At 38.0% G+C, this 25787-nt stretch overlaps 1 protein-coding gene across 1 annotated transcript in view; it reads left to right on the top strand.

The window, feature by feature from the left end:
- LOC140205901 (nardilysin-like) overlaps positions 1–25787 on the top strand; it is a 74458-nt gene that overhangs the window by 35547 nt on the left and 13124 nt on the right. Inside the window, exons 13-28 of the mRNA XM_072273753.1 lie at positions 1081–1139; positions 2017–2071; positions 2171–2275; positions 3507–3630; positions 4490–4576; positions 4715–4834; positions 7309–7360; positions 7952–8102; positions 10087–10214; positions 13749–13914; positions 16409–16440; positions 16650–16788; positions 17701–17748; positions 21981–22033; positions 23285–23368; positions 24614–24704. Coding sequence (XP_072129854.1) covers positions 1081–1139; positions 2017–2071; positions 2171–2275; positions 3507–3630; positions 4490–4576; positions 4715–4834; positions 7309–7360; positions 7952–8102; positions 10087–10214; positions 13749–13914; positions 16409–16440; positions 16650–16788; positions 17701–17748; positions 21981–22033; positions 23285–23368; positions 24614–24704 — 1494 coding nt within the window. The remainder of the gene's footprint in view (positions 1–1080; positions 1140–2016; positions 2072–2170; positions 2276–3506; positions 3631–4489; positions 4577–4714; positions 4835–7308; positions 7361–7951; positions 8103–10086; positions 10215–13748; positions 13915–16408; positions 16441–16649; positions 16789–17700; positions 17749–21980; positions 22034–23284; positions 23369–24613; positions 24705–25787) is intronic.

The raw sequence follows: 25787 nt of genomic DNA on the forward strand, positions 1-25787 counted from the left end.
GCGTCTATGGCCTGGTCCCACAACCGGCTTTCCAAAACTTCCCACCGACTTGTGAGAGACGCACCGCTTCCAGGGTCTCGTTACCTCAGGTGTCGTGTGTGTCGCCTTAGCGAACCGGTCCCTTTTTATCCCCCTGCTGGGGTATCGCCTGTCCATCACTTCAAACAGTTCAGGGTTCAAAGGGGGGAGCCGATCTTGACAGCTCTCCTTCCGTTACTCTCTCCCGTCCCTTCATTAACATCTCCAAATGCTGCTCCATTGTTTTCCTTATCTCTCTTTCTCCTGAAGACAGGCGGCAGACCAACTGCTGATCCCACTGGTGCCAGCACAGGACAGCTAACATCTTAATCTATGTGTATTCTCGTCACACAAGTCTCCTAATTTTGTTGAATCGAAGGCAAATTATTCTCATTGTCAATTTTTGAGAATTGGCCCATGTTTTGTGGTCAGCTGAAAAGGAATGTTGTTTGCTGCCAGGCTTGAGAGTGGGTGCAGGGGTTAGGGGGTTATCATGCTCAGAGAAGAAAACCAGTCAGATGCGTTCAGTGACTAAAGGATTATTTTCTCTAGATTGGCTTCTAATTTGGCACCATCTACAGGGGACCTGTGGCACCTGACAATAGTGAAGACAATGGGGCTAGACTGATCATTCATTGTGATTGTTATTCATTATTTAATCACTATAGAAAACTAAATAGTGGGGCATATATATACTGAATGAATTACATACTATAAGTGTAAAGTTAGTTTTCCGAGCTTAGTTTGTTTTGCAGTAATAATGTTTGCTGTTTTAAAAGCTCAGCTATACCTCATTCAAAAAAATGTGTACACTGTTTATTATTGATGTGTTCAAAAAGCTGAAAGTTCACTTCATATTAGCAATTCTACATTGATTGTATTAACAGATCATGCAAAAGCCTGCTAGTAGAGTTTTGGTTTTCTACATTTAACAGTTTATGTGCAACTGTAGATTGATTGTACTCAGTAATGATATGTCTTGAGAGATTTATTATTCTTCCAATCACAAATTATGGATCTTTTAAATAGCAGTTGATTTAGTTTGCTTTCTTTTTAATATAGGTTGCACATATTGTGTTTCAATACATGAAAATGTTACAGAATCTTGGACCTCAGGAGAGGTGATATTTCTTTTATATTATGGCTTATTTTTATTTCAGCTCATAAAACATTCACAGAAAATGCTGCATGTCATTTATGCTTTTCCAAATGTGAAGAAAATCTACTGTATGGAGGTTAACTTTGCCTTATTATCAAAAAGTGGTGTTTTTTCCTTCCCATTAATATATGGCTGCTTTTCCTGAAACTGGCCTTGAGGTACAATTTGCCATCACTGGCAACACTCTTGTTCTTTCATGTGACTCTTAATATCATCAGTCTTTATGACAAACATTGATGCAATGCTCTTTCATGGATGCGAGGGAAGGGAATGTTGATTGTTACAAATGAAGAGTACCGATCCCTATCCTACTTCATTTACCCAGCAGAAAATTGTTAAATCTATCATCCCAATCACAAGCCTGTGCTCCACCCATTTCAGATGTTTGACCGAATAATTTCACCAGCCTGCCATAAAAGCTAGGGGCATTTATTATCCTTTAAGCAAGAAAGAGATTTTTGTCAGTTTTTTAATATGAAATAAAATTGTTGAATTATCTTCACTGAATATTATATTATAATATGCTTATGAAATCTGTATGCTGTAGGCCTCTAAGTAGTATAGCCAGGCTTCTTGTAATTTAGACCTTTAATTCGGCTATCTCTTCTCAACCCAGATTTGTATTTGCTATTGTATCACTTTTCATCAGAGGTTTACAATGGGAGCTTTCTTCCAAGGTTCAGTTTTAACTTGGTAAAGACAAAGGATTGAGTGTAGAAATTTTTGTACCGTATTAGAAGTTATCTTTATCTACTAAATATTTAGTATGGAATTAATGTGTTCTTTGGGGTAATAAATACTTTTGTTAATTACCTGATTATGCTTACTTTTCTCCCCAGGATTTATAAAGAGATTCAAAAAATTGAAGATAATGAATTCCATTACCAGGAGCAGGTATGGAGTGTGCCATTTCCATCTTTCTCTCACTCTTTAGTTATTGCTAATTAATTAATCATAGAAATACTATCTTCACCTTTTGATATTTTTTCTTAGACTGATCCCATCGATTTCGTAGAAAATGTTTGTGAAAATATGCAGCTTTTTAAAAAAGAAGATTTTCTCACTGGAGACCAATTACTGTTTGAGTACCAGCCTGAGGTAAATATTAATCTGTTAATTATTTGTTATGTAATTATGCTACAGAATTTATTTAACTATTGGGAGAAATTGCCCTTTTACAATTGTTCAATGTGAAAGGATCTTAACTGTAATGCTACTCTTAAAATTTTAAGAGGTACTCTTTTAAGAGAATTTTGAGATGCTCTTCAAATCTCAAGGGGCACTCCTTGAAATTGGCATTGGGGCGAGGCAGTGACTTTCCTCCTTTTAAAGTGCAGTTTCTTTAACTTGGCAGGTTCTTTGAAATGTATGTTGCATTTACACACAGAAGATGCACATTGCAGAATAATATATAGAAGAAACATGAGTCATTCTTGTATGTGATCTATACACTGAGTGTCACAGAGATGCTTTTTATTTCTACGTAATTATTTTCTTATGTTTTCTTCACACCTATTGCCCATAAAATGATTTCTATTTCTCTTGAAAGAACTGAAAATGTTTTGAAAAGGGCTGTTTCAATTGGTGTTTATAATCTATTTGCTATTCAGGAGGCTGAAGATATAAAATATTTTATGGAACTATTTAGCTGGGAAGAGTCTGAGATGAGTAGTTTCAAACACAGTAATCCTCCGATTTCATCTTTGTTGGAAAACAACTTGAGCAAAGCTTTTGCTTTACAGGGGTGCTATGATTTTTTGTTTTTATTTCCTTTATGAACTGCTTCATGGATCTAAAATGTCATTTTTACAGAGCATGAGACATTTATTATGCACAGCAACTTGAGGTCGAGTGTATTTAGCGAAGGGGACAGTTTTCTTTTATTATTATTGCTTCTTTGGAAGTACTTGATGATTTTCCCTGGGTATGTTGTTTACATAATAAAGAATGCAACTGGGGTTATCAGCAATTGATGTACAAGGCCTTTGATGGCTGTGTCAGCACCTCTCTAATACTTATTTATGCACTGTACATTTTATTTGAAAATTGTTTGTTTGTGTATGCATGCATACAACAGTAGGTGGAGTTTCTATTGTAAATTGGAAAGCATTATCCAAAAATCTGGAAAGACCACTCTTTTCAAACAATTTTTCAATAAATTATTAGAATTGAAAACAAAACCATCGTTTGTGTCTCTCAGGATGAACTGCACTGTTTCAATTCATTTGAAATCTTTTGTAATGTAGGTTTGCATTTTCTTTACTTTAATATAGATTAAGTCTCTTTTGTGCTAGAGGAATTCTGCCTGAGCCATCAATATTTTTTTTAGGTTATTGCTGCTGCTATCTCCCAACTGATCCCACTGAAAGCAAATTTGATTCTGCTTTCTCCCAACAATGAAGGAAAATGTACTCTCACAGAGCGGTGGTTTGGGACGGCATATAGTGTTGAAGGTAAGATGTCAAATAATAGGAGAGTAACCGAGTAAATGGTCAGTGTATCATTGGAAGGGTAGAAATTTCTAAGGAAATAAATGAAATGGGGTACTTAGGACATGTTAATAAAATATAAATGCTAGAATAGAATATAAAATCTAATGGTAGAAATGCTCAACTGGTTAGGCAGCAGTGAAAAGTGAAATACATTTATATTACAGGTTAAAGGAAAGTGGAATTTAATCCAGGTAAGTTTGAGGTGATGCATTTCCCGAGGTCATATTGGGGTCGGATGTACTTTGTACAAAGGATGGGAAGAATGTCAGTGAATAGAAGGACCTTGGCTCTGAGTTCATAGTTCCCTCAAAGTGGCAATATCTTTGCTTGCCTTCATAGTTTGGGGCACAGAATATAAAAGTTGGGATGTTATATTGCAAACTTATGAAATGTTAGTTAAACTGCAATGGAATATTGGGTGCAGTTGTGGCTGCTGCACTGTAGCAGCAGGTAGTTGTGCTAGAGAAAATGCAGAGGAGATTCAGCAGTATGTTGCCTGGATTGGATGATTTCAGCTATAGAAAGAATTGTATAGATTGGGTTTGTTTTCCCTGAAGTGAAGGGGGCTGAGTGGTGACTTGAGAGGTATATAAAATTATAAATCAATGACGCAGTATATAGTATGAATCTTCCCCTTATTAAGGGTATCAGAAATAAGGAAACATTGGTTTCAGTTAGAGGAAGGAGTTTTAAAGTGGAATTGAGAGTTTTTTTAAAAAACAGAGTGAGTCATTGATGCCTGGAGGTTGCTGCTAGAAGAATTATAGTTTTCCTTAAGTAGTTGATCACTTGAAAGGATATCTTCATTCTGTGTTAATAGAAGTTGACAAATATTGGGCTGAAACATGGGCAAGTGATTTCCCTTTGAATCCTGCCCTTCACCTGCCAGAAAAGAACAAATACATAGGTGAGTCAAGTTTTTGAAGTTTTCTTTAGTTATATAGCTAACTAAATTTACAAAATAAGATACTCACCAATAATTTAAGATAGTAAACATTAACCTTCCCAGAGCCAAGCGTTAAAATAATGCTTTCTTTTTACCCAGCAACTGACTTTACACTGAAGAGCTCTGATTGTACTGATACCATGTATCCAGTGAAAATCTTAGATGATAAGAGTGGATGCTTATGGTACAAAAAAGATACAAAGTTTCAGATTCCTAAAGGTAAGTTTCCTTGTGGATAGTTTGCCTTAATTTGCATAAGTAAGAGTTGCAGCCACAGTTCTGTGATGGTGGGAAAGTTTATAGCTTATGGCCTCTTCTGGATTGCAGGACATCTGCGCTCTACCTTCAAAGGCTGGTTGCATGTCTTTTCAAGTCCTTTTTCCAATCCCACACTGACATCAGCCACCTTCACTGTCATAGTGAGGCCAAACTGGAAGAACAGCACCTTGTATTACATTTGGATAGACTACAGCCCAGTAGTATGAACAATGAGTTTTCTAATTTTGGATAGCTCACTCCCTTTGTGTTCCAGTAGGATGTCTTTGTTTCCTTCTACCTCATCACCGAGCATCATCGTTCTCAACTTGGCTCTGTTTGCCTATCATCTCTTCTTTATCTGATCCTAATCCCACTGAGCACTTACCAGCCTACTTCTCTACCTTTCCCCTTGCCATCAATATGCCTATATACAGCATTGTGCAAAAGTCTTGGGCACGTGTTTAAAAAAAAAAGTAAGTAAAGAGGAGATGCTTTCAAAAATAACAAGTTCCTAAATATCAAAGTTATGATTTTAAAAAAAACAGTAAATAGTTTAAAAATAAAACCTAAATCAAATCAATATTTGATGTGACCACACTATGCCTTTAAAAGTGCATCAATTCTCCTAGGTACACTGTTGTGCAGTTTTATAAGAAAATTGTCTGGTGGGTTGTCCAAGCATCTTGGAGTACTTGCTACAATTCTTCTGCAGTCTCTGGCTGTCTTGCTTGCTTCTGGACTCTCCAGGACAGCCTGTATGTTGAGATTAGGGCTCTGTGGAGGCCATACCATCTGTTGCAGAACTCCTTGTTCTTTTTGCTGAAGATAGTTCTTTATGACCTTGGCCCTGTGTTTGAGGTCATTCCCCTGCAAAATGAAGTTGAAACCACACAGTCAAATGCCTCCCTGATGGTATTGCATGTTCTCTGCAGTCACTCATTCATCTAGCACTCTCCAGTTCTTCTATGGACAAACTGTCTCCTGTTTGAGCCAAAAATTTGATATTTTGATTCATCAGCTGAGTACACTTGCTGCCATTGTTCAGCACCCTAGACTTTGTGTTTTTGTGCAGAGGCAAGTCTCGTAGCTTAGTTTCCACTTCAGATGAATGGCTTTTTGGCAACAACTCTTCTATGAAGACTATTTCTGACAAGACTTCTCTATCCTTGGGTTCCAGTGGTTTCTGTGAATTCAGAGCTGATAGCAGTGTTAGACGACTTCCAATATAGGAGGGACATCAGCTTGATGTATTTCTTGTCTGCAGCACTCAGTATCTACGGCCAATAACTGTGTTTCTGGTCCTCAACCTTGCCCATATCTTTGTGATTATTTAGAAGAGCTTGGACAGCACATCTTAAAATTCCTGTGTGCCACAAGATGTTTGGGAGAGACCTTGCTAATGCAGGATGATCACCTTGTGTCTTGTTGCTATGCTCACTCTTGCCATGGTGTAAGAATTGATGATTTGCAGGTTAAGATGTCACATCTGCCACACCCATGGTTGCCCTTTGCCCAGTTTGATTCCTTCTGCACCTGGTTTCTGTTTCAGTTAATCAGTTTATTTCAGTCAGTTCATTGTCACTGATCATAAGCATCCTGTTTGTTACCTTTGTTTATTCATGCGCAGGGCTAATGCCTACAAAGTAATCAAGTTTTTATTTGAAAAGTGGTCTTATTTAATATGTTACTTTCTTTAATGCAGTACCAGAAATTCTCTGTGGCATTTAATTTTATTTTGGAAAACTAGTGTTTCCTCTTTTCTACTGACACATTAATCCAGAAAACAAAAAATAAACATCTAAAATAAAATTTATGCAAAAGTTCTTGGGTGCCCAAGACTTTTGCACAATACTGTATTTCTTTATGGTTCTCTTTTATTTTTAATGGTTCCACCTAACACCAGCCAGTCTTGGTGTCAACGGTTGACTGGCCCTACACACTCCCTCACTCACTCTGTCCCTGTTCTAGTTAATACCAACCAGCCTTTGTCTCACCCTTCCCTCTCTCTCTCTTTATTTTTACTGGATACCTTTCTCCTGCACTCTCAGGGCTGACAGATGGTCTTGGTCAAAATTTCAACCATCCCTTTGCCTCCAGTGTTGCTGCTTAACCTTCATGCTGAGTTCTTCCTGCATGTTATTTTTTTTTTGCTCCAAATTCCAGCAAGTCTCCTGCCTTTTGTCCATGCAGTGCAAGTGTCAGTCAAGAAGAATTCTACTTGTAATATTCTTGCATAATGTGTGTCCTTGTAAAATAATTTTTATAAAAGTCAAATAAGTAACAAATTTAGGGTTGTAATCTAATTAGTAAAACCTATTGCAGCAAATGGAAGGGAGATATCATTTATTTTTTAGTTTATATATTGGGATATTTTTTACAGTAATGTAGTGTATGTATTATTGCTTTTAAAGATCTCATAAATGATTACTTTACAGGTTATATCCGATTCCACTTGATATCGCCTCACATCCATAAATCTGCAGAAAAGTAAGAGTTTAACTAATCAGTGTAAATATACTAATAAAAATTGTCATAAATTGATCATAAATTAGATCATGCAGGGTTTGGAATTAATATTGTAGTAAGTGATTAGTTGAGAACATCATTTAATAAATTAAAAGTAAACATGAAATTCATGTTTACATTTAGCAAAGAACACTAGTAAGAGATAAATAGTATTACAGCTGGACTTTTAATAATGTGCAATAAAAATCTGTGGGGAGAGCATATTGTACTGCTGCTTTTTGTACTATCGAGCAGTGATGGCTTTTGAGGACTGATAAGGGAACAGGTGAGTTCAAGGAAATCATGTACAACTGCAAGCTCTTCCAGTTTTTTACTGACTCATGAACAGAATGACCATCTCGTTCTGTTAGATCAATTTGAAAGATTCAAGGTTGATGTCTGTTTTTATCCACTGCTTTCCCTGTGTATGAAAACAGTTTAATGAATTTATATTACTTGTTCAAGAGGCCAGTTTGTAAAAGTTATGAAAAGATGCAATTGTTAAGACATTTTTGCATGTTAGTGGATTGTGCAGCTGAATTTAATTATATACATCCCTTTATTTTCCCCTAGCTTGGTGCTGTTTGATTTATTTGTGAATATTGTGGCTCACAACCTAGCTGAACCTGCATATGAAGCTGATGTTGCACTGCTGGAGTATAAACTAGTGGCTGAAGAGCATGGATTAGTCATCAAAGTGAAGGGATTTAACCACAAACTTGGGGTATGTAATTCACTCTGAGTTCCATTGTTAGTTGTGTACTTAACTAAAAACACTGTTTCTCACTCAACTGTAGTTCCTTATTCCTGACATGAAGGAACATTTAAATTGGAACATTGAAAAGCAGGCCCCATTTGGATTTCAGGAATTTGCCCAGACGCAATTCGAAGTTCAAAGTAAATGTATTAAAGTTATTAATTATCATATGTCACCGTTGGCTACCCTGAGATTCATTTTCATGCGGGCATTCACAGTAGGTACGAAGAAGCAAAATAGAATCAATGGAAAAACTGTACACAACAAAGCAGACAAATAACCGATATGCAAAAGACAACTGTAAATACTAAAAGAGAGAAAAACAAAATAATAATAAATAAATAAAGATGCAATAAATATCGAGAACAAGTTGTAGAGTCTTTGACAGTGAGGCCATAGGTTATGGCATCAGTTCAGTGATGGGGTGAATGAAATTATCCCCTCTGGTTCATGAGCCTGATGGTTGAGAAGAAATAAATGTATCTGAAACTGGTGGTGTGTGGCCTGAGGTTCCTGTACCTCCTTCACAAGTCATAACAAATATTTGAGATATGGTATAAAATTCATCCCGATGGATGTAAACACAGTAATCTAAGTAAACACAGAATGCAAAAGAAACCTTTTGTCAATTTGTAGTTTTAGTCACTTAACGTAGTGAAGAGATAGAGGTAGCCTCCTTTGCCAAAGCCTCTCCAGTCCATAAACATCAACAGTTGTTGCAAGAGTGCAGTGCTGCCACGCTCTTTACCTGTGAGGCATATTCTCTGACATGCTGCGTTATGGGGAGCTGCCGTGGCTTCTTAAAGAAGTCCCTTAACCTTTACTCTTCTTCCACTATCACCACACTTTAGTCCTTCAAACCCTTAAACTCCTTCCAAGTAATCTTTCCACTATGAATTCCAGTTCTCATAGTTCATGCCTTTTCATGATATCCCCACTTCCTAAACCCTTTCCAAATCCATGAACCTTGTGCATCAAGAGATCTGTCACATTGTCCTTGAATAGAGAGTGCGTGACGAAGGAGGGATTCCACTGTGACTGCCAACCAAATTGATTGGGTTATGTTATATTCAAATCTACAGTACTGGGCGACCTCCTGAAGGAATGTATGTAAATAGGGGTTTTGTGATACAGAAAATGTCTATGGATGGTTTTTCTAGGACTGTAAACCTTCCATAACATGGGGTGGGGGGGATTGTCTATTTCTTTAATGAAATGTCATTGCTGTTTTCTATTCTCCTAATTGCTATTTTAGTGTTTATTAATATTTTCTCTGTTATTGCTGGATCAAAGTACTGGGATTCCTTACCTGTGGGTGTACCTTCACCAGGAAGACTGCAGTGGATTAATGGCTTACTAGCACTGCCTCAAGAATGTTTGAGAATAGATGATAAAAGCCAGCCTTGCTAGTAAAGACCACAGCTGAAAAAGGAATGCAAAAAAAGTATTGATTGCTCCTTGTGGCCCTTTTTTCCTCTAACACTGACATGTGGTTTGTTAATTGCAGCTAAATTTGTTTACATTTTTATTAATCGTTTTCTTCCACATTCTAAAATGAACTCCCTTAGCACCACTACCCTCCTCCACCCTTTCCAAAGAAGCACAGGGAATAATGATTTGGGTTTTGAAGGTGAAGTATATGAGCATTTTGTTGAATCTGAGAACCTGGTAAACAATGATGTGAGATTAGCTATGACACAAGGAACATGGACTGTAGAGATTGGAGTCATGATCTTGTCCCTGGGGCCTGAGTTCTAGTTTGAGTTTGGATATTAATTTTCTTAGATGGGAAGGGAATTTAATGGAGTTTTTTTTTTACAATTTCTGATATTAAACTAAAGAAGGGAATAAAACAAACAAATTAAGTAAAAGTGGATTGTATTTCTAATACCAATATACAATATTTGCAAAATTCTACAGATAAATTATTTAAGTTAGCTCTTTTCATCAGCTTCTGTTTCAGCTCATCATTGATCATCTGGCCAATTTTGCAACCACTCCAGATGTGTTTGGAATGATTGTAGAACAATTAAAAAAGAGTTACTTCAATGTTTTGATCAAACCTGAAAAACTGGGAAAGTAAGTGAAGAATTCATTCATTTATTGATGCTTTAATTGTAATTGTTTCATTTTGAGATGTCTTTTAATGGTAGAAGTCATGTCTTAAATTCCCACTCTTTTAATCACATCCGCTGGAAGATTGTTATTGCATCTTATATGTTTTGCTCCACTCTTACTTGAGCAATGTGAATATTGTTGACAAGACTATCATTCTTTGTCATATCTATGTCCTTAAAAAGATATGCTGGTGACACCTGAGTAGAATACTAAACCTTTTGGGGGAGTAGTTAAAATTCAATGAGCAATGGATAAAGCACAGTAAAGTTTATATGTATGTTCATGAATTAGATGGGTGTTTAGTACATTCTGATGCTTTTAGGATTGCCGTTACCTCCATTGGCTTTGTATTTTGGATTGATTAATTAGTGATAATCTGTAAACTTGTGAATGGTCATTTCTTTCATGCTAGCATTAAAATTCCATCCTGATTCAGAAATCTGTATAGGAGCACCCTAAGAACACTGAGCCAAGGCTAACGTTGAAGTGCCAACTTAGTAAAGCTGTATCAACAGGTGAAGCAGCATGATTCAATAAACCCACAACCATCAGATCAAACTAAAGTTCTGCAGTCCTGTCACATCCTCTGGTGACCTCACCTGCATCTCCTGCATTTCCAGCACATCCCATCTTCCCGCTGTCAAAACAAGGTTGGGGTTCCCTTTGTCCTCACTTTACCACTTACGAGCCTATGTATCCAGTACGTCATTCTTAATAACTTCTGCCATCTACTGTACAATAGGATTCTATTACTAAGCACACTTTTCCCTCCCCCCACCCTCACTCCCTGCACCATTCTGTAGGGATTGTTGTCTACATAAGGGGTCCCCAACCTTTTTTGCAACGCGGACCGGTTTATTATTGACAATATTCTTGCAGACTGGCCGACCCAGTTGGGGGCAGGGGGGTGGGTAGGGTTGCCAACGGACAAGAGTAGTAGTCAAATACATTGTGTTTACTCCGAGAAAGACTACAATGACCATGAAACTTTGCGCGGGCACCAGTACGCATGCGTGTACATGCCGTTTTTTTTTTCTACAAATCGTTTTTGGCGATTTTGTTCGGGGGTGCAGGGGTGTTAATCACGACCGGAATATAGGTGATAAGTGGCTAATACACCCAATTTCGTTTGTAAAAGGGTTTATCTAACAAATTTAGTATTAAACACACAGTGCATATTTTCCTCGCATGAATATAGTGATAAGTCAATTGTCGGGAGGACAGGGGAGCATGAAGTAAGTGTTGAACGAACTTCCAGTAGAAGTGGTAGAGGCAGGTTCGATATTATCATTTAACGAAAAATTGGATAGGTATATGGACAGGAAAGGAATGGAGGGTTATGGGCTGAGTGCAGGTCGGTGGGACTAGGTGAGAGTAGCATATGGCACGGACTAGCAGGGCAGAGATGGCCTGTTTCTGTGCTGTAATTGTTATATGGTTATATAAGTAAGTCAATAGCATCATAACATTTTAAGTAACGTTTGGATATTAAACACACAGCACATATTTTCCCTGTATGAACATATAAAATCATTGCAACACACCAATATCGCTGAATCGGTGGGAGCCCTGGGCTTGTTTTCCTGCAACAAGACGGTGCCATCAAGGGGTGATGGGAGACAGCAATACTCGAAGGGGGTACCTTATGTCTAGTCTATTCTGCAATTTAGTTTTCGTTGCATTCATTGCAGAGATATGTTGGAAATGGGAGCAACGTTTTCAGTGCTTTCGTGGCTACCTCAGGATATTCAGCCTTGACTTTGATCCAGAATGCGGTCAAACATACTTTTCAGCCAGCTGTCATTTGCAAGCTCGAGGAGTTGATCTCCTTCCCGCGCTGACATGGATGACGTGCGGGTAATGACCTCGCATGCATTCAAGCTCAACAGTGGGCGTGACAGGGAATGAGGAAAGGTGCAGCTGACTCATATTGCCAAATCATATCGTTTCCTCGCGGCCCGGTAGCACGTGCTTTGCGGCCTGGTACTGGTCTGCGGCCCGGTGGTTGGGGACCGCTGGTCTACATGACTCCCTTGTTCACTCATCCCTCCCAACTGATCTCCTTTCTGGCACTAGTCCCTTCAAGTGTGACATGTGCGATACCCTTCACCTACACTTCCTCCCTCACCATATTTAAGGCTCCAAACAGGCTTTCCAAGTGAGACAACACTTCACCTGTGAGACTTTTGGGGTCTTCTGGTGCTCCTGGAGCAACCTTCTTTACATCTGTGAGTCCCGATGTAGATTCAGGGACCGCTTTATTGAGCACCTTCATTCTGTCTGAAGGCAGGATCTCCCGGTAGCCATCGTTTCAATTCGATCTCTTATTCCCATTCTGACATGTCTGTCCATAGCTTCCTCTAATGCCATGATGAGACCACTTTCAGGATGTAGAAGCAACACCTTGTACCATCTGGGTAGCCTCCAACCTGAAGGCATAAATATCAATTTTGTTAACTCCCAGTAATTTCTCCTCCTTCCCCTTCTCTCTTTTCCTATTTCCCATTCTAGTTCCTTTCTCGTCCTCTCTCTTCTCCTCACCTGCCTTTCTCCTCCCTCTGGTGCCCCTCCTCCTTCCCTTTCTTACATGGTGCACTGTCCTCTCTTATTAGATTGCTCCTATTGCCTCATATCTCTTCCAGCTATCACCTTCAAGCTTCTTACTTCATCACTCCCACCTTCCCCCTCACCTGATTTCATGTGTCACCTGCCAGTTTGTGCTGCATCCCCTCCTCACCCCAATCTTTTGATTCTGGCCTTTGCTTCTTACCTTTCCAGTCCCGATGAAGAGGGTCTGCCTGACTTGAGTTGCTCCAACAATTTCTGTGTTGATTTTTTGATGCCAATTTTTTTGTGTAGTCACTCACTGTCAAAATCCTCAGGTTTCCATTTGATCATAAACCTAATAGACCAATCAGATAATTAGACCTGTAGCTTTAGAGAAGGTCACAGGTTGGTAACTCTGGTGAGTGAAGACTCAGTTCTTGATTCTCCATAGCATTTTCACCATCTTCAAGGGAATATTGTCCACTTGCTCAGATGAATACAACTTAATTAACAATCAAGATTGAGTTATGCTTGTTTTACATGAAGCAGCTTATGTGAACAGTATCCTGTGGTCCCTGTTTCACATTCAGTGCTCTCAAATGGCAACCTCTCTCTGCTCATCCCAGGGTATCAGCCATCTTCACAAAATATGGTGCTTGGAATTCTACACAATATTCTGATTGAGTCCTCATGAGCAATATGTTAAGGATTTAGCATAAATTCTTAGCTTTTTTTTTCATTTAAGGCCCCTGTTGACAAAACTATATCTGTATACTTCTGTGGTGGATGGTCCACTATACTCTAAAATATGTTTTTTTTTTATGAAGTTACGCCATTTGGGAGCTTTATTACAGACATTTCTGCTTGGAGTGTCTTAAATAAATTGAATTGCAGATCTTGAATATGTGCATCAGCAAGTAGCCTTTCTTTTGTGCTATCTTTTTACAGAGATGTACGCTTATCAATTCTGGAACATGAACGGTGGTCTTTGATGCAGAAGTACCAGACCTTGATGAAAGATGGAATCTCAATCGAAGCACTGATGTCGTTTGTGAAGAACTTTAAATCCCACCTTTTTGTAGAAGGACTAGTGCAAGGAAATTTCACAAGCAAAGTAAATGTTTTAGTGCGAAATAGTTAACCAGCAAAAGATAGTTTCTATTGACATTGGACATTTCTAAAAAGGTTGGAAATACTGTAAATTATATAGAGGGAGGGTGTGGAAACTACTTTCTTAAAATGTTGTTATTCTGGATAACATAAAGCCTGGGAGAAACCCACAGGGTCACATGCAAGATGTACACAGATGATGCAAGATATCCGACTGAATGGGGCTGCTGAAGCTATGCGGCAATGCCCCAGCTGCTTTTGATGGTACTGCTTCTGCATGGCAAAGATGCCAGGTTTCACTGATATTTCCGAATGTCTCTGAAACAACAAACATTGGGGGGGGGTCGGGGGGGGTGTAAAGTACAGTACTGTGCAAAATGTCTTGGGCACCTTAGATTTTTTTTTGTATAAGTTTTGTTTTGAATTTTTTTTTTGGTCTTCTGGATTAGTGTGCTAGGAAGGGCAAATTTTAGATTTCCAAACATTAATTTTCCAGAAGAGTAAATGTTACAGAGAAATGTTTGTATTTTGATAAAGAAAGTAACATATTAAGTAATAAACCACTTTTCAAATAAAAACTTGAATACTTTGTAGATATATAGCCCAGTGCATGAACAAACAAGAAAACAAAGAGGTGCTGTTGATCAATGACATAATGAGTTGAATGAACTAAACTGATAAACAAACAAACAGGATGAAGGAGGAATTGAGCTAGGTGAAGTACAACCAAACGGAAGGTGAGGGTGTGGCAGATGTGACACTTTAACCTTCAAATCATGAATTCTTGTAACCATGACAAGAGTGAGCACAGCAGCAAGACGCATGGTGGTCATCCTGCATCAGCAAGGTCTCTCCCAAGCAGAATTTTCATAGTAGACAAGAGTTTCAAGATCTGCTGTCCAAGCTCTTCTGAAGAATCACAAAGAAATGGACGAGAATGAGTATCTGAAACAGTGGTCAGCCATGGAAACTGCAGCAGATGAGAGATGCATCAAACTGATGTTTCATCTAAATTGGAAAAAGTCCAGCATTGCTATTGGCTCTGTACTCAAGTGCAGCCCGCTATAGTCCAGAGAAGTCTTGCCAGAAGTGATTTTCATGGAGTTGCTGCCAAAGAGACATTCCTCCAAATCGGAAACAAAGCCATGAGACTAGGCTCCGCACAAAATCACACGGACTGGGATACTGAGCAATGGCAGCAAGTGCTCTAGACTGACAAGTCAAAATTTGAAGATTTTGCCTCATACAGGTGGCAGTTTGTCCATAAAAGAGCACTGCATGCATGAGGGTCAGCAGCCAACAGTGAAGCATGGTGTAGGCTCCGTGCAGCTTTGGGGCTGCATTTCTGCAAATAGAATTGATGATCTGTTCAGAATTAATGGAATCCTTAATATTGAAAAGTACAAGCGTATTCTTATCAATCGTGCAATACCATCAGGGAGGTGACAGATCTGTCCTAACTTCATTCTGCAGCATGACAATGGCCCCAGACACACAGCCAAGGTCATAAAGAATTATCTTCTGCAAAAAGAAGAACAAGGAGTTCTACAAAAGATGGTATGGCCTCTACAGAGCCCTGATTATGAACATTATCAAAGCTGTTTGGATTACCTGGATAGACAGAAGCAAACGAGATGACCAGAGTGTGCAGAAGAACTGTGGCAAGTTCTGCAAGATGCTTGGAACCACCTACCAGCTGATCTTATAAAACTGCATGACAGTGTACCTCAGAGAACTGATGGGGTTTTAAAGGCAAAGGGTGCTCACAGCAAATGTTGATTTGATTTACTGTTTACTGCTTTTTATAGTAAATTTTTGATACTTAGAAATTTTTCATTTCATTATTTTTGGAAGCATCTTTGCTTTACAGATTTTTTTTTCATGTGCCTAGACTTCTGCATAGCATTGAATACCTAAAAATACTTTTTAAAATCATATTTTTATGAAGCATAAAATGTTCATTTAAAAAAAATGTATCCTGACTTTATTACAGCTCGGAAAATTTTTAGTTTCTGTTTTTGACCATGAAAGCATCAAATCCATCAACTTTCTGGCACATACATGGGTTATTTTTGCTCAGTACTGCCAGGACAACTCAGGTCATTGTCAGGCAGATAAGTATTGTTTCTAGTGCCCCTTATGAGCAGGATGTTCACATTACTTCTCAAATTCTTTGTGTTTAGACACAAGTCTTATTGAACTATTTTATTTTCATTTCTTCTCACCAAATTTGCTGCCAGTGTTTTTAAAATCTGGCATTTAAGGTCAAAATGGACACAAGAACTGCCAGTATTGACATATAGTTATTATACATACACAGTACTGAGTAGAAAGCTTCTGTGGCTTAACTAGTTAATTTAGTGCTTTCTGATTGAGGAAACTTAAGATTGTGTGTTTTGTTTCATGTAGTACATCTACTTTGACTTTAAAAAGATTTTATTTGTTTATCAAAGATTGAGTTTTAGCATGAAACTAATGATTCTGTTTTCTCTTCAAAGGAGTCCATTGAATTTCTAAATTATATTGTGAAGTAAGTATTTTTTTCTTTCTCCTCGTCACACAAAGGTGGTGAAATTTGTAATGAATTATTGGTGAATTCTAATAATAAAGCCCTTCCTGCTAAACAAAATACAAGTTTCTGAAAGCCCAGAAATACTGTTTAAATTTCTTACAACTGCCTTCATGCATATAATTTTAAAATGGTAGAATGATTACTGTACTTTGTTAATTGCATTGCAGGAAGCTGCAGTGCAAACCACTGGTGAAGGATGTACCTGTGCAGTTCAGGGTTGTGGAGTTACCTAATAAGCCACATGTGTGCAAAGTAAAGTCTCTGAACAAAAATGATGCCAATTCAGAGGTCACTGTTTATTATCAGGTGAGTTACTGACAATGTAATGAGTGTCCTCATAATCTAATTTAATCTAATGTATTCATTTTTCACCCAATTTTAGCTATTTTCAAACATTTTCTTTGATTGATGGTTGATGCAGACTCATAAGCTAAAGGGCCTGTTTCTCGCCATCCTACAGTATCCTGTCTTATATGTCTCTATAATTCCTTATCTTTGGTGTTTTCTCAATCTGTTGGAGATACTCTTGGTTGAAAATCATAATCATATGTTCTCCCCATAGTTAATGTAACAGAGTTAGAAGGATTTCAGTAACATTTTTATACTGTCTCTCAAAGTGGTAGTGCGTATTGCCAAATTGTCCATGTTCAGCCTTTCATGTTTTGAAGGATCTAGTGCTTTCCCAATGTATATGACGAATAAACTCTTCTTGGGCTTCCAGCCAGATACAGGTATCGATTATAACTGACGTTTCAATAACAGACTCTGCCGCCTTCATCAGGGAAGATGCCGAGTCTGATGGTATTTGTACTGCTGTAGTCCGTCCCTCCTGATTGGATGAGAGGAAGGACGTCCTATGGCAGTATAAATGCCACCAGACTAGAGATGCCTCGGCATCATCCCTGATGAAGATGGTGGAGTTTGTCAATGAAATGTCAATTATAATCGATATCTGTATGTGGCTGGAAGCCCAAGAAGAGTTTATTCTTTCAAGTACTTGAACTTTTGCAGAGAATATTTCTAATGTCAGCTTATTTTTATTAAATCTTAAAAATAACTGTTAAATTACACAGAATGTACTGTATGAAAATATAAGCATCATTATTACATGTCTACAGGCTTGCCATTCATTTTGATATTGTTGTTTGTTTTAATTTGGCTGTTAACAAGTGAAAGATTCTTTTAAGAATAAATAGCTAACTTTAATATTTTTTTCAGTCAGGTTGTCACAAAGTAAGGGAAAATGCCCTTATGGAACTACTTGTTGTAAGTAAATGTACACAATCTCATTTTCAATATTAGTAATTTTAATTTTTAAAAAAGACTATTTGTTGAAGGAATCATTGAGAGTTCACTAGTATTTGTCAGAAGGCCTTTGGAATTCCAAGACTTACTGCTTTTTCACTTTGTTACTCTAGGCCACGTAGAAATTACATTACAGTTGTAATTCATTAGTATTTTATGTATATTCTTATAACTATCACAATTTTCTATTTTATTCACATATCAGACCTGTTTATACTTGCTAGTTTCCAATTTCAATTTTGGTTAAAAAAGACCTGCTTCAGTAGACACAAGTTAAAATGTACTCTATGTTTTACTGGCTGAAACATTTACTAACTTCCCCTTCTCCATTATAACTGTATATTTTCAATGTTTAAGTTAGTCATATAAATATGCTTACTTCTCTATATGTTCACTGGCTTGAGTAAGAGATGGACTTTGCTACAGATATGCTTGCCACTCACAGTTTGCACAGTGCAGACATACCATGGGGCAAATTGAATAAATCCAACCCCATCTTCACTGGTACAGTTTTTGTGCTAATTGTGCCTTACCATAAATTATCTTATAATTAGAAGGGGACAAAGCTTGGCAGAGACAATGTTGAAAAATTCTTCTTCAGTTGGCTAAGCTGGATGTCAAAACTGTCAGAACACTAAATGTATTTGAATGTTTCTGGCATATTTTAGTGACATGAGTTGCACTTGCATAGGTTTACACTGATCTGTCGGAGAAGGCCATTTGGCTTCTGGTACCTTCTCAACCACTTAATCAGATCATTTTACCTCTGTATAACTTCCCTATTCCGACCTCATCATTTGATTCCCTTAACATCTAAAGACTGGTGAGTTGGCCTTAAGTGTACTCTGTGACTGAGTCTCCACAGTTCTGCTCATTTGTGAATTTTTAAGATTCACTACAGTCTGTGCAAAAAGATTTCTTCATGAATCATGGTTGTCATGGACGTTATAAAAACAGTCAACGATGAATGTGTCCCTACAAAATCATTCAGCCTTCCCCAACCAGAAGCCCTGGAAGGACCACGACATCCGCACTCTGTTGAGAGTCAGAACAGTGGCATTCAAGACTGACGACCAAGTAATAAAAGAAGTCCAGGTATGATCTCTGGAAAGCTATCTCACGTGTCAAGTGGCAATTCTGGACCGAACTTGAATCAAGGATGCTTGAAAGCTATGGAAGGGCTTGAATGCTATTACCTCTTTCAAAGTGAAAACAAGTGACATAGGTGACAACAAGGCTTTGCTCCCAGATGAGCTCAATGCCTTCTATGCTCTCTTCGACTGTAAAAACATGGAGGAACCTTCACAAATGCCTACAGCACCTGATGACCCTGAGATTTCAGTCTCTGAGGCTGACAAGAGAGCATCCTTTAGGAGAGTGAACACATGGAAAGCATCCAGCCCAAATACTGTATCGGACTGAGTATTAAAGAGCTGTGCTGATCAATGGGCTGGAGTGTTCACTGATATCTTTAACCTCTAGCAGTCAGAGGTACCCACCTGCTTCAAGCAAGCTTCAATTATACCAATGCCTAAGAAAACCTGGTAACCTGCCTCGATGACTGTCATCCAGTAGCACTTGCGTCCACAGTGATGAAGTACTTTGAGAGTTTGGTGATGAAGCATATCAACTCCTGCCTGAGAAGTGACTTGGATCCACTCCAAATTGCCATTCAGCACAATAGATCCACAGCAGATGCTGTTGCATTGGCTCTTCAATCATGAAACATCTAGGCAGAAAAGATAGATGCATCAGGATGCTCTTTATTGACTACAGCTCGGCATTCAATACCATCATCCCTTCAAAATTAACTAGTAAGCTCCAAGAGCTTGGCATCAATAACTCCTAGTGCAGTTGGATCCTTGATTTCTTCACTTGCAGACCCCAGTCATTTCGGATTGACAACTACATCTCCTCCACTGTCTTCATCAGCACAAGTCCACCACAAATCTGCATGCTTAGCCCCCTACTACACTCGCTTTATATTTATGACTGCGAGACTAAGCACTGCTCCTCCAATGCCTGTTTGTTTGCCAATGACACCACTGTCATAAGCCAAATCAAAGGTGGTGACAAATCAGTATATACGAGGGAGATAGAAATTCTGGCTTTGTGGTGCCACAACAATCACCTCTCACTCAATGTCAGCAAGAGCAAGAAGTTGATTTTTGTCTTCAGGAGGTGGAAACTAGAGGTCCATGTGCCAGTTCTCATCAGGGAATTGGGTGGAGAGGTTAAGCAACTTTAAATTCCTTGGTGTTATCATTTCAGATGATCTCTCCAGGCCCAGCATCCAAGTGTTATTACGGAGAAAGCATAGCAGTGCCTCTACTTCCTTAAGAGTTTGTGAAGATTGAGCATGACCCTAAAACTTTTGATAAACTTCTATAAATGTGTGGTGGAGAGTATATTAACTGGTTGCATCATAGCTTGGTATGAAACCACCAATGATGTTGAATGGAAAATCCTCCAAAATGTAGTGGATACAGACCAGTCCATCACAAGTAAAGCCCTCCCAACCATTGCAGGAAAGCAGCATCCACCATCAAGGAACGTCACCACCCAGGCCTTGTTCTCTTCTCACTGCTGCCATCAGTAAGGAGCCTCAAGACCCACACCACCAGGTTCAGGAATAGTTATTAGCCCTCAACCATCAGGCTGTTGATACAGAGGGGATAACTTCATTCACTCCATCATTGCTATTTTCCCACAACCCATGAACTCACTTTCAAGGACTCTTCATCTCAAGTTCTTGATATTTATCGCTTATTTATTTTTTTTCTTCTGTGTTTTCACATTGGCTGTCTGTCCGTCTGTTTGGTGCAATCTTTCATTGATTCTATTATATTTCCTCAATTTACTGTATATGCCCACAAAAAAATAATTCTTAGCGTTGTATGTCGTGATGTATGTGTACTTCAATAATAAATTTTACTTTGATCTTAGAACTTTGAACTGTGATTGGTCCTGAGTGGCTGTAGACCATGACATATTCTAAGCAGCACAGCTATGGGAAGCATGAACTCCACCTCAACCTTATCAAGCTTCTGAGAAATGTGTACATTTCAGTGAGATCACCCTTATTTTTGTCATGGGATTGGATTTCCACTCTATACACAAAGCCTTTTTGTGGTATTGTCCAGCTTAGCTTTTGTCTTCAAAATTGCTTGCTGAACTTCCTAACACCTTTTAAGGATCTTTGTCAAAGGACACAGTTTACCCTTATAATTTATCATTATTTTAAAAAGTACAGGAATCTGTGGTACAGAAAGTTCCTGAGAACTGTTTGTAAGTCAATCTCTCTAAGAAATATATTTCCATAGCTATCTGTATATCACTCTACGTATATACATACTGTAATGCTTTCAATTCATTGAATAATTATCTTCACTGCGTAAACTAATGGAATATACACTCATTCCTTTCATTAATAAATGCCATCAAACATTTTGTTATTGTTGTTACTAGTTTTAAATGTGCTTTAAAGATGTGTGGGAGAATTTGTAGTTTTGTACGAACCATGTCATTTGTAACCCAGGGAGTCCCTATATTCTGCATAACTTCTCTTTTTTTTCACTAAAGTGGATAACATTGAATTTTTCTGTATTATATACCACCTGTTATGTCCTTAACTTGTCTATATCCCTGCACTCCTATCAGGCCTCACTACCTCCTGGCTTATTATCATCTTAAAACTTTGATAAATTTGGTTCACACTCCTCATGCATATCATTGAGATAAAGATACGGGCACAGCAGTGCTTCTGCAGAACCCTACTTGTCAAAACCTCTCATCCCAAAAATGGCCCATTTATGAAGGTTTGTCAAACATGATTTTCTTTTCATAAATCTATGTAGCTCTGCTCAATCATGTTATTTCCAAACTTGCCTGTTACCATTTCCTTCATAAGTCTGGACCTTCCTACTCATGTCTTGCTAGCTCACCAAGAGTTCCCCTTTATATCCCTTAAATTATGGGCTTACATTTGCTTCAAATCAATGGAAACTGTCTTGAAACTGATTTGCGACTTCCAAAATTTCACACTGTCTCCTCTAAGACTCTGAACATTGTTGGCCTTTTTTTATTAAGTGCTAAGATTTAAAAAAAAATCCTTGCAAGAGGGATAGATGCTACTGTATGCCATACAGAGGACAAGATTCTTTTGCTGAGTTGATTTTGATCCTTGATTTCAGATGCACATGGAAGAACCTTGTTTTGATTTTCTGAGGACAAAAGAAACACTTGGGTAAATATTTTTTCACCTCCTTTTTTACAATGTGTATTATTCAAAGTCATTATCAGCAATACTGTTCTTGAAACTCACATGAAGTAAAGACTAGGATGTCATTTCGGTTCAAAAGAGTAAATATAGATATAATTGAATGACATTGCATTCTGGATTTAAAAGTGGGTAAAAAGTAAACAAAGAATGAAGTTCACCAGTGTAGAATAGGCAATAATGCAATTCATTATGATTTTAAAACATCAATTGTATTAAAATTGGAATGTCCAGTTCAGTGCTAAGCAGGATTGTAGAATATCAGCCAAAATCCTGGCCCAGCAAGGAAGACAGATTTCTAGATTTAATTTGGAAAGATTTGAATAGATTTGTTGAGGTGAAATAAATGTTTTAACAAAAAGAAAATTGAACATTGAAATAACTGTCAGAGTTCAGCGATCAGATTTTCATCTTGATCAGAGTAGATGCTTGCAAGAGGATTGGGGACGTATTTATATCATGTGTTATATGACATGTTTTTGTGTGGTCCCTGGGCTGCTGCCAATTTCTCCACTGGAGATGGTTTTCTTATCATTAGTTCTGAAATGAAGTTGTAAGATTGACTTGATTATTGGAAGGACTGGTGAAATCTCGGTGGTTCTTTTTCTGAAAATGAACCGTGTTTTAGTTAATTAAAATAAAACATTGTATATTGCACCACTATATTTGTGAAGGGAAGTCAAATGTGCACAGTGTGTGTTATAATGAACACTGTATTTAAATAAAACAAATGAGGGGCAAACAAAATCAAATTGTAGGGGTTGGTGGGAAGTAGAAATAATAATTTGTTGTAATATTGCCAAAATTCTTAAATGTTGTTTAATAACTGGACACCAACTGAACATCATCTCTATGCTTCCTTGTAGCACAAACAGGAGATGTTGGCTTATTGGATTTGATAGATAAATTGAATTAGTTTGAAAAACATTTGACAAATTTGCACCTGCTGTGGGAATTTGCTTACTAGTTTCATTATAAATCTTCAAATCCTATTCAAAATGCACTGGATTGCTAAAGTCTCACATTTGTGGTTGTAATCAAATAAAGTTATTGAATCAACTTCAGTTAAAAGTAAATAATGTGCATTGCTTGAACAATTCTTGAAGTTTGTTTACAGAAAGGCTGATCCTACATTCCATAAATAAACTTTCTAATTACAAGTGGAGACTAATTTGAAATAACAGCTTCTTTCATGTAGTTTTGTATTCTATGCTTCAGGTACCATGTGTATCCTTCCAGCCGAAATACTTCTGGAATCTTGGGGTTCTCAATCACAGTGGAAACACAGGCAACAAAATTTAAGTGTGTTTTTCTGACTGTTGCTTCTGTTTATTGTATCTTTGGACTGGGCAGGGGAAAGAGTGCAGCAATTAGCTTTGAAGATTACAGAACAATATGATATATAATTTGGTGCAAGTGAATTATTCCATTTCTCTCATTTATACCCCCTCTCTAAACCAACCTTGTGTTATTCACTGCAACACACATCAAAGTTGCTGGTGAACGCAGCAGGTCAGGCAGCATCTCTAGGAAGAGGTACAGTCGACGTTTCAGGCCGAGACCCTTCGTCAGGATGCTGCCTGACCTGCTGCTTTCACCAGCAACTTTGATGTGTGTTGCTTGAATTTCCAGCATCTGCAGAATTCCTCGTGTTTGTGTTATTCACTAATCCCTTTATCAACTTCTTTCGGCATCACCTGATTTTCGCATTTATACTTTCATGCCTTACACTATCATATTCCTTTTTGTGTGCTTTGCTCCTTTCTTTTAATTTTCTACATCTTAAAGATTGCTTTCTCTTGAGCTTCTCCTGAATATTCACAGCTGCTGGCAATTCCTGTTGTTTCTCTTTTCATTTCAGATTTCTAGTATTTGTATTTTATTTTTGAGCTAGTAAATGTGGATGTTCAGAATGATTACAAAGTTAACGTTTGGGTAGTGAGCATTTAGGAATCGAGGGGAGTTGGGATGCAAGGGTAAGGAAATCTTGCTGTATTTGTATAAAACTATGGGCTGACCTCAGTGTATATACTTTATTGGATGCAGTTTTTGTCCCTGCACCATTTTCAAGGCAGCTACATTTTCTTTGGGTACATTGTAGATTCACTTCATTGATTCATGGGTAAAGGGGTTTTTCAATCAGAGAGATTGAGGAGAATAACCCTAACCTCATTGAAAATCAGATGTGTGAAATGATTTTGATTTTAAAATATAATGAATTCTGCGAGACAGATTGCTTTGGCTGATGAATCTAGAACTTGGGGTAAGAGGTCAGCCCGTTAAGTAAGTGGGAATGTCTTTACTTTGGAGGTTTCAAATCTTAGAACTTCTGTAATGCAGAGAGTTGCAGTTAAGTCGATGATGAATTTATGGGAATAGAGGGAATGGGGATTAGAATGAATGTGGATTCCAGGTAGAGGAATAGCCATGATCTTATTGAATGTGCACTGTGGAACAACTCTTATTTCCATTTCAAATGGAATTTTATAGTTTAATGTATAGGGTCCTGATTCCAGCATTATTAATTGTATTTAAATTCTTGAACAGTACTGAAGTAGTAGACAAGAAAATTGAAGAATTTCTGAAAAGCTTTAATAAAAGATTAATGTCAATGAGTCAGGATTCCTTCAATGCTCAGGTAAGTAATATTACAAATAATTCAAAGAGGACATTATTGTAAATCTTTTCAAAATCAGTTCTTCTGTATAGCTTTTGTTAATCCAATAGAGCTTTTAATTTAAACAAATGTAACTGTCGCTAAAAAATTGGAGAACTGTCTATTCCACAAATGTGCTGATATTTTGAAACTGTACCTGCTTCTGTTTAAGCAACACACATCAAAGTTGCTGGTGAACGCAGCAGGCCAGGCAGCATCTCTAGGAAGAGGTACAGTCGACGTTTCGGGCCGAGACCCTCCGTCAGGACTGCTGTGTTCACCAGCAATTTTGACATGTTTTGCTTGAATTTCCAGCATCTGCAGAATTCCTCGTCTTTACTGCTTCCGTTTAGTCAGCTTGCACATCTTTTCCTGACCCTGGTAACTGTACACCAAAGAAATAAAAACCGAGATTGGTGGAGTGGGGGAGGCAGTGGGGGTGGTGGAAACAAAGGAGCCTCTGTGGAAAAATGGGAAAATAAATGTTAACCATTTACATTGGAAACTCTTCTGACCTGCTGAGAGTTTCTAGTGTTTTCTTTTTTGTTTCAGATTTGCTATATGTGCAGTTTTTTATTAAATTCTCAGTTACTCTGATTAAACCTGTGCAATTCATCTCCACGTGCTTTCCAACCCCCACCCCCAAAAAAAACTATTGTCTTTCTCTTTTACCCAGCCACTAATATCCACATTCATGTGAGCTGGATCATTTGAAAGAAAACTATTCAAACTTACTTATCCTGAGCTGAGATTCCAAAAGCACATGCCCTCCATCACTGAGAGTGTGTTAAGACACTCTCTTTCATCGGTGTTTTAGATCTGCTGCTGAAACACATTCTTGCTTTAGTCACATTCACATTTGAGTGCATTCCAATCTCTTCAGGACGTTGGAGCAACCAACAATGTGCTGAAGCAAATCAAGGGGTCATGCAGCATTGTCAGAGGAAAAGAAGTTGACATTTAAAGGTCAAAACCCTGCTTCAGAGCTGGTTGGCCTCTTGCCCACCCTCTTCCCCCAGCCCCCTTCACCCATCTTCAACCCCTTCCCGCTCCAGGCTCATCCAC

This window comes from Mobula birostris, chromosome 12 (assembly GCF_030028105.1).
Source record: "Mobula birostris isolate sMobBir1 chromosome 12, sMobBir1.hap1, whole genome shotgun sequence".
Taxonomy (NCBI): Eukaryota; Metazoa; Chordata; class Chondrichthyes; order Myliobatiformes; family Myliobatidae; genus Mobula; species Mobula birostris.